Source organism: Rana temporaria, chromosome 12 (assembly GCF_905171775.1).
Source record: "Rana temporaria chromosome 12, aRanTem1.1, whole genome shotgun sequence".
NCBI classification, from domain to species: Eukaryota; Metazoa; Chordata; class Amphibia; order Anura; family Ranidae; genus Rana; species Rana temporaria.
In genome coordinates this window covers 12319956-12329556 of record NC_053500.1, presented here as the reverse complement: position 1 = coordinate 12329556, position 9601 = coordinate 12319956, and the positions used below count along the sequence as shown (strand labels likewise).

At 53.3% G+C, this 9601-nt stretch overlaps 1 protein-coding gene across 3 annotated transcripts in view; it reads left to right on the top strand.

Annotated features, from left to right (window-relative positions):
* The first annotated feature begins 310 nt into the window (after positions 1 to 310).
* Positions 311 to 9601, top strand: part of ASXL1 (ASXL transcriptional regulator 1) — a 25907-nt gene continuing 16616 nt past the window's right edge. For all 3 annotated transcript variants that reach the window (XM_040331240.1, XM_040331238.1, XM_040331237.1), the window contains exon 1: positions 311 to 649. In XM_040331240.1, coding sequence (XP_040187174.1) covers positions 593 to 649 — 57 coding nt within the window. In that variant the 5' untranslated portion in view covers positions 311 to 592. The remainder of the gene's footprint in view (positions 650 to 9601) is intronic.

Genomic DNA, 9601 nt, shown 5'->3' with positions numbered 1-9601 from the left:
ATGAAACATAAAACGTGCAGCTGCCACCATATCGTTCCCAGGGCCTCTAATGTCATAAAAAATCATTATTTGTTTTTTTTAATACGTTTCCACCAAATAAATCTGCAATTGGTAAATATCACGTGACGTCACCAGCCCTGGCTGCGTGCAAAGCATGCTGGGAGTTGTAGTCCCTCCCCCTAGTGCAGAGCCTCTCCAATCCGTGCTCTCCCCCCCAGCCCCAGCCATACAAGGAGAAGGAGGGCGTGGCTGGCGCCTTCGCTTTTTTTCCCCCCCGCCCTCCGATGCGCATTCCGCTGTCGACGTCAAGCTTTTGGTGGGCGTCGCCTTTCCTCGCGAGAACCCGCTCTCCCGATCCCGCGTCCCGCCAATCACCGGCCGCCGTCCTCCGTCACGTGTCTTCCGAGGTGGGGCGGAAGTGTATTGTGGGGAGTGTGGTTCCGGTGCGTAAGAGCTGCCCGGGGACCCCGGAGAGGACTACAACTCCCAGCGTTACCCCGTTTCCCGCCTTTCCACCTGACCCCCCCACTGCCGGAGAAACACCCCCTATCCCCTCCCCCCCAACCGGGAGAACCGACCGCACACCCCGATCATGAGGGACAAACAGAAGAGGCGGAGGGAGCGCACGTGGGCCGAGGCCGCTGAGATGGTACCAAATACGGGGGAGGGAGAGAGGGGGACTGTACCATGTACACCGGGGGGGGGGGCATAGAGTGGTGTGTGACAATGGGGAGAGGGGAGGTGTCTGTATGTGGAGGGGTCTATACTGTGTGTAATGGGGGGAGGGGGGATTATTATTATTCAGGGTTTATATAGCCAACAGTGTGTGTGTATAGAGAGAGCGCCAACGCGAGAGAGATCACTAACACCAGAGAGCGTAAGAGAGAGAGACCGCCAACATGAGAGAGCAAGAGAAAGATCGCTAACACCAGAGAGCGTAAGCACAGGAGAGCGTGAGATCGCTTGCACGAGAGAGAGAGATCACTGACACGAGAGTGTCAACATAAGAGAGCGAGCAAAAGAGATCACTAACATGAGAGCGCGAGAGAAAGAGATGACAAACACGAGAGAGCGCAAGAGAGTTTGCACGAGAGAGAGATCGCTAACACGAGAGAGTGCACGAGAGAGGGATCGCTAACACGAGAGAGTGCACGAGAGAGAGAACGCTAGCACGAGAGAGAGATCGCTAGCACGAGAGAGAGATCGCTAGCATGAGGGAGAGTGCAAGAGAGAGATCGCTAACACGAGGGAGAGTGCAAGAGAGAGAGATCGCTAACACGAGGGAGAGTGCAAGAGAGAGAGAGATCGCTAACACGAGGGAGAGTGCAAGAGAGAGATCGCTAGCACGAGAGAGAGATCGCTAACACGAGGGAGAGTGCAAGAGAGAGAGATCGCTAACACGAGGGAGAGTGCAAGAGAGAGATCGCTAGCACGAGAGAGAGATCGCTAACACGAGAAAGTGCACGAGAGAGGGATCGCTAGCACGAGAGAGGGATCGCTAGCACGAGAGAGGGATCGCTAGCACGAGAGAGAGATCGCTAGCACGAGAGAGAGATCGCTAGCACGAGAGAGAGATCGCTAGCACGAGAGAGAGATCGCTAGCACGAGAGAGAGATAGCTAGCACGAGAGAGAGATCGCTAGCACGAGAGAGAGATCGCTAGCACGAGGGAGAGTGCAAGAGAGAGATCGCTAACACGAGGGAGAGTGCAAGAGAGAGAGATCGCTAACACGAGGGAGAGAGATCGCTAACACGAGGGAGAGAGATCGCTAACACGAGGGAGAGTGCAAGAGAGAGAGATCGCTAACACAAGAGAGAGATCGCTAACACGAGGGAGAGTGCAAGAGAGAGAGATCGCTAACACGAGAGAGAGAGCACGAGAGAGAGATCGCTAACACGAGGGAGAGTGCAAGAGAGAGAGATCGCTAACACGAGAGAGAGATCGCTAACACGAGGGAGAGAGCACGAGAGAGAGATCGCTAACACGAGGGAGAGTGCAAGAGAGAGAGATCGCTAACACGAGATAGCATAGGCCCAAGAGAAAGATTGCATGAGAGAGTTTGCCAGCACGAGAGAGAGATCACTAACACGAGAGCGCTGATGCAAGTGAAAGATCACCAACACAAGAGAGCATAAGCACAAGAAAGAGCACGCAAATGAGATCACTAACACAAGAGCGCGAGAAAGATTACTAATGAAAGAGATGGCTAACACGAGAGAGCATGAGCACGAGACAGAGTTTGCTTGAGAGAGCATAAACACAAGAGAGATCGCCAACACGAGATATTGTACGAGAGAGCATAAGCATGAGAGAGAGGTCGCTAACACAAGATTGCGAGAGAAAGAGAATGCTAACACGAGAGAGCATAACAGATTGCGAGAGAGACAGAGATCACTAACACCAGAGCGCGATATCGCTAACGCGGGAGTATGCATGAGAGAGCGATCACTAACACGAGAGAGCATCAGCACAAGAGCGTGAGATCGCTAACGTGAGAGAAAGAGACCGCTAGCACGAGAGAGATCGCTAACGTGGGAGTATGCATGAGAGAGCGATCACTAACACGAGAGAGCATCAGCACAAGAGCGTGAGATCGCTAACGTGAGAGATTGCATGAGAGACCGATCACTAACACGAGAGAGCATCAGCACAAGAGCGTGAGATCGCTAACGTGAGAGATTGCATGAGAGACCGATCACTAACAAGAGAGAGCATCAGCACAAGAACGTGAGAAAGAGACCGCTAGCACGAGAGAGATCGCTAACGCGAGATGGCATAAGCACATGAGAGAGATCACCAACACGAGAGCGCGAGATCGCTAATGCAAGAGAAAGAGATGGCTAGCACGAGGGAGAGAGATCACTAACACAAGAGACAGATCACTAAAATGAGAGCGTGACATCACTGACGCAAGAGATTGCATCAGAGAGCATAAGAGATAGTCAACACAAGAAATTGTATGAGAGAGAGCATAAGCGCGCGCGAGAGATCACCAACACGAGAGCGCATAAGCAAGAGAAAGAGATCGCTAACACGAGAGCGCATAAGCAAGAGAAAGAGATCGCTAACACGAGAGCGCATAAGCAAGAGAAAGAGATCGCTAACACGAGAGAGCACAAGAAAGAGAACATGAGAGAGATCGCTTGCACGAGAGGAAGAGATCGCTAACACTAGTGTGCATAAGCACGAGAGAGCGCGGGAGAAAGATTGCATGAGAGAGATCGCCAACACGAGAGAGCATAAGCACAAGAAAGAGCGCAAGAGAGAATGAGCGCATAAGCATTAGAGAGAGATCACTAACACGAGAGGGAGAATGAAGATCACGAGAGCGCGGTAGGGGAGGTGTAATGTGGAGGGTCTGTACTGTATGTAGTATAATGGACGGGTGCATTTATATTCAGGATTTATATAGCCTACAGTATCTCACAAAAGTATGTACACCCCTCACACCTTTGTAAATATTTTCTTCTAACTTTTCATGTGACAACACTGAAGAAATGACACTTTGTATCTACAATGTTGTGTAGTGAGTGTACAGCTTGTATAACAGTGTACATTTGCTGTCCCCTCAAAATAAAGCCATTAATGTCTAAACTGCTGGCAACAAAAGTGAGTACACCCCTAAGTGAAAATGTTCAAATTGGGCCCAAAGTGTCAATATTTTGTGTGGCCGCCATTAGTTTTGATTTGAGGCTGGCCCCACAGATGATCAATAGGGTTTAGGTTTGGAGACATGATTGGCCAGTCCATCACCTTCACCCTCAGCTTCTTTAGTAAGGCAGTGGTTATCTTGGAGGTGTGTTTGGGGTTGTTATCATGTTGGAATACTGCCCTGCGGCCCAGTCTCTGAAGGGAGGGGATCATGTTCCTTTGGCTGACCACTGCGTCTACGCTCAACGTTCCCCGACCACTGCGTCTACGCTGCTCAACGCAGTGGTCGGGGAATGTTGATGAGCGTAGACGCAGTGGTTGGGGAATGTTGATGAGCGTAGACGCAGTGGCGGGGGAATGTTGATGAGCGTAGACGCAGTGGCGGGGGAATGTTGATGAGCGTAGACGCAGTGGCGGGGGGAATGTTGATGAGCGTAGACGCAGTGGCGGGGGGAATGTTGATGAGCGTAGACGCAGTGGCGGGGGGAATGTTGATGAGCGTAGACGCAGTGGCGGGGGGAATGTTGATGAGCGTAGACGCAGTGGCGGGGGAATGTTGATGAGCGTAGATGCAGTGGCGGGGGAATGTTGATGGGCGTAGACGCAGTGGCGGGGGAACGTTGATGGGCGTAGACGCAGTGGCGGGGGAACGTTGATGGGCGTAGACGCAGTGGCGGGGGAACGTTGATGGGCGTAGACGCAGTGGCGGGGGAACGTTGATGGGCGTAGACGCAGTGGCGGGGGAATGTTGATGGACGCAGTGGCGGGGGAATGTTGATGGACGCAGTGGCGGGGGAATGTTGATGGGCGCAGACGCAGTGGCGGGGGAATGTTGATGGGCGCAGACGCAGTGGCGGGGGAACATTGATGGGGGCAGACGCAGTGGTCGGGGGAACGTTGATGGACGCAGACGCAGTGGTCGGGGGAACGTTGATGGGCGTAGACGCAGTGGTCGGGGGAACGTTGATGAGCGTAGACGCAGTGGTCGGGGGAACGTTGATGGGCGCAGACGCAGTGGTCGGGGGAACGTTGATGAGCGTAGACGCAGTGGTCGGGGGGAATGTTGATGAGCGTAGACGCAGTGGTCGGGGGAATGTTGATGAGCGTAGACGCAGTGGCGGGAGAATGTTGATGAGCGTAGACGCAGTGGCGGGGGAACGTTGATGGGCGTAGACGCAGTGGCGGGGGAACGTTGATGGGCGTAGACGCAGTGGCGGGGGAATGTTGATGGACGCAGTGGCGGGGGAACGTTGATGGGCGCAGACGCAGTGGCGGGGGAACGTTGATGGGCGCAGACGCAGTGGTCGGGGGAACGTTGATGGGCGTAGACGCAGTGGTCGGGGGGAACGTTGATGGGCGTAGACGCAGTGGTCGGGGGAACGTTGATGGGCGTAGACGCAGTGGTCGGGGGAACGTTGATGAGCGTAGACGCAGTGGTCGGGGGAACGTTGATGAGCGTAGACGCAGTGGTCGGGGGAACGTTGATGAGCGTAGACGCAGTGGTCGGGGGAACGTTGATGGGCGTAGACGCAGTGGTCGGGGGAACGTTGATGAGCGTAGACGCAGTGGTCGGGGGAATGTTGATGAGCGTAGACGCAGTGGTCGGGGGAATGTTGATGAGCGTAGACGCAGTGGTCGGGGGAACGTTGATGAGCGTAGACGCAGTGGTCGGGGGAACGTTGATGAGCGTAGACGCAGTGGTCGGGGGAACGTTGATGGGCGTAGACGCAGTGGTCGGGGGAACGTTGATGGGCGTAGACGCAGTGGTCGGGGGAACGTTGATGGGCGTAGACGCAGTGGTCGGGGGAACGTTGATGAGCGTAGACGCAGTGGTCGGGGGAACGTTGATGAGCGTAGACGCAGTGGTCGGGGGGAACGTTGATGAGCGTAGACGCAGTGGTCGGGGAACGTTGAGTAGAGTAGACGCAGTATGTTGATGAGCGTACACGCAGTGGTCGGGGAATGTTGATGAGCGTAGACGCAGTGGCGGGGGAATGTTGAGCAGCGTAGACGCAGTGGCGGGGGAATGTTGAGCAGCGTAGACGCAGTGGCGGGGGAATGTTGAGCAGCGTAGACACAGTGGCGGGGGAATGTTGAGGAGCGTAGACGCAGTGGTCAGCCAAAGGAACTTGATGCAGCAGATAAGACACAGAACTGGGGGAAACCAGTGAGACCCAGGTACAAGGTAGACCCATCTACTGTCCTGAGAAGTCTGGCCAGAAGTGGTCTTCATAGAAGAACAAGCCACCATACCTCCAGCATGGAGACAAGGCTAAGCCACTCAACTATGCAGGAAAACCTAGGAACTGGGGTTCAGAAAAAATGTCAGCAGGTGCTCTGGACTGAGGAGTCAAAATGTAATCTATATTTTACTGTAGCAGGATGCAATTTTGTTGAGAGCTGGATAGCGGTACATTGAGTGTTTTCAGCCAACTGTGAAGCATGGTGGAGGTTCCCTGCAAGTTTGTGGCTCCATTTCTGCAAATGGAGTTGGAGATTTGGTCAGGATCTGTGTTGTCTTCAATGCTGAGAAATACAGGCAGATACTTCTCCATCATGTCATACCATCAGGGCACATGAAATGGGCTGAAGGGCCGGATTCGGCCCGCGGGCCTTGTGTTTGACACCTGTGACCTAGAAGAATTGATGCTGGTTTGAAGGCAAAGGGGGGGTCACACCAAATATTGATTAGATTTCGGTTTGTTTTCTGTTCATTTACTTTCTTAATTCATAAAAAAATAAACTTTAACAGTTCGATTTCTGGGAGATTTCTTCATTTTTACAGCATTTATTTTTTTGCACACTAAACATTTGCTCACCGCCGTCCTACAACAATATAGTGTACACCGCACTGTAGAGATGCTTTTATCCTTCATTCCAAAAAAATCAGCTGAAGATAACAGCTAAAGCATACGTTTTGTCTTTTGTGCTAACGCGTTTCACACACATGCTAGTTCTTATAGCCATCACCTGCTCGGTGTTTGAGGAGTTGGTATGACATCCATGCTATGTCACAGGGGCAGGCAACCTGGGGTTCTCCAGCTCTTGCAGAACTACAAGTCCCATCATGCCTCTGGGAGTAATTTTAAATGCCAGCCTTGCAATGCCTCATGGGAAATGTAGGGCCCCAGGATGCCTACCACTGCTATGTCAGGAGACTGAGGTGAGGAGTAGAGGGATAGATTTGGGTGTCATCAGCATAGAGACTTGCTAGAAGCCATGGAAGGTTATCAAGTGACCAAGAGAGGAGGTGTAGATGGAGAAAAGGGGTCCAAGAACCCTGGGGGACAGAAAGGAGATGGGTCCAAGAACGGAGCCTTGGGGGACCGAAGGGAAATGGAGAGGAGGAGTTCTAGGTGACATGGAAGGATTGCTCTGATAGGAGGACCAGGAAAGAGCTGAAGGCAGTGGAGGGAAAGGGGAGAGGTCTTGGGTTGTTCAGGTAGGTGGGGTCCAGTATTGGGGCGTGCTTGCTTTTAGGGGAAAGGGGAGAGGTCTTGGGTTGTTCAGGTGGGTGGGGTCCAGTATTGGGGCGTGCTTGCTTTTAGAGGGTAGGAGAAAGGGGGGAGGTCTTGGGTTGTTCAGGTGGGTGGGGTCCAGTATTGGGGCGTGCTTGCTTTTAGAGGGTAGGAGAAAGGGGGGAGGTCTTGGGTTGTTCAGGTGGGTGGGGTCCAGTATTGGGGGGGCATGCTTTTAGTGGGTAGGAGAAAGGGGAGAGGTCTTGGGTTGTTCAGGTGGGTGGGGTCCAGTATTGGGGCGTGCTTGCTTTTAGAGGGTAGGAGAAAGGGGAGAGGTCTTGGGTTGTTCAGGTGGGTGGGGTCCAGTATTGGGGCGTGCTTGCTTTTAGAGGGGAGGGGAAAGGGGAGAGGTCTTGGGTTGTTCAGGTGGGTGGGGTCCAGTATTGGGGCGTGCTTGCTTCTAGAGGGTAGGAGAAAGGGGAGAGGTCTTGGGTTGTTCAGGTGGGTGGGGTCCAGTATTGGGGCGTGCTTGCTTTTAGAGGGTAGGAGAAAGGGGAGAGGTCTTGGGTTGTTCAGGTGGGTGGGGTCCAGTATTGGGGCGTGCTTGCTTTTAGAGGGTAGGAGAAAGGGGAGAGGTCTTGGGTTGTTCAGGTGGGTGGGGTCCAGTATTGGGGCGTGCTTGCTTTTAGAGGGTAGGTGGAGAGGTCTTGGGGTGTTCAGGTGGGTGGGGTCCAGTATTGGGGCGTGCTTGCTTTTAAAGGGGAGGGGAAGGGGGAGAGGTCTTGGGTTGTTCAGGTGGGTGGGGTCCAGTATTGGGGCATGCTTACTTTTAGAAGGTAGGTGGAGAGGTCTTGGGTTGATCAGGTGGGTGGGGTCCAGTATTGGGGCGTGCTTGCTTTTAGAGGGTAGGAGAAAGGGGAGAGGTCTTGGGTTGTTCAGGTGGGTGGGGTCCAGTATTGGGGCGTGCTTGCTTTTAGAGGGTAGGAGAAAGGGGATAGGTCTTGGGTTGTTCAGGTGGGTGGGGTCCAGTATTGGGGCGTGCTTGCTTTTAGAGGGTAGGTGGAGAGGTCTTGGGGTGTTCAGGTGGGTGGGGTCCAGTATTGGGGCGTGCTTGCTTTTAAAGGGGAGGGGAAGGGGGAGAGGTCTTGGGTTGTTCAGGTGGGTGGGGTCCAGTATTGGGGCATGCTTACTTTTAGAAGGTAGGTGGAGAGGTCTTGGGTTGATCAGGTGGGTGGGGTCCAGTATTGGGGCGTGCTTGCTTTTAGAGGGGAGGGGAAGGGGCCAGTAAAGAGGGTGAAATGGTAGATGTGAGAGAGCATAGGATAGAAGAAGAGCGTGACCGTAGTAGTTGCCGGGAACAGAGGATCCAGGAGACAATTGGTTAGATGGGCACCTGAGGGCAAATACTGTGGGTCTTAAAAGAGGCGAGGGAGGGGTAGGAAGGACTTGAAAGGTGCCATGTGGGGATAGAAGGAATCCAACGCCAATGTGTGTGTCTCCATATATACACTGCTCAAAAAAATGAAAGGAACACTTTGAAAACATATCAGATCTCAACGGGCAAAAATCTCATGCTGGATATCTATACTGGTATGGACTGGGTAATATGTTGGGATCTATACAAAGGAGCAGATACCGGTCCTGCTGATGGGTTAAGGAACTTCTACGGCCCTGTCCAGCTCTCCTAGAGTAACTGCCTGTCTCCTGGAATCTCCTCCATGCTCCTGAGACTGCCGGGAGACACGGCAAACCTTCTGGCAATGACACGTATTGATGTGCCATCCTGGAGGAGTTGGACTGCCTGTGCAACCTCTATAGGGTCCAGGTATCGCCTCGTGCTACCAGTAGTGACACAGACCCTAGCCAAATGCAAAACTAGTGAAAAACAGTCAGAAAAGATGAGTAGGGAAAAAAATGTCAGACACTTCCACCTGAAAGACCCTTCCTGTTTTGGAGGTTGTCTCTTTGTTGCCCATCTAGTGCAACTGTTGTTTCAATTAACAGCAAAGCAGCTGAAACTAACAACCCCCTCTGTATACACCCCTCACCCTCTGTGTACACCCCTCCACCCTCTGTGTACACCCCTCCACCCTCTGTGTACACCCCTCACCCTCTGTGTACACCCCTCACCCTCTGTGTACACCCCTCACCCTCTGTGTACACCCCTCACCCTCTGTATACACCCCTCGCCCTCTGTGTACACCCCTCACCCTCTGTATACACCCCTCGCCCTCTGTGTACACCCCTCACCCTCTGTATACACCCCTCACCCTCTGTGTACACCCCTCACCCTCTGTATACACCCCTCACCCTCTGTGTACACCCCTCACCCTCTGTGTACACCCCTCCACCCTCTGTGTACACCCCTCCACCCTCTGTGTACACCCCTCACCCTCTGTGTACACCCCTCACCCTCTGTATACACCCCTCGCCCTCTGTGTACACCCCTCACCCTCTGTATACACCCCTCGCCCTCTGTGTACACCCCTCAC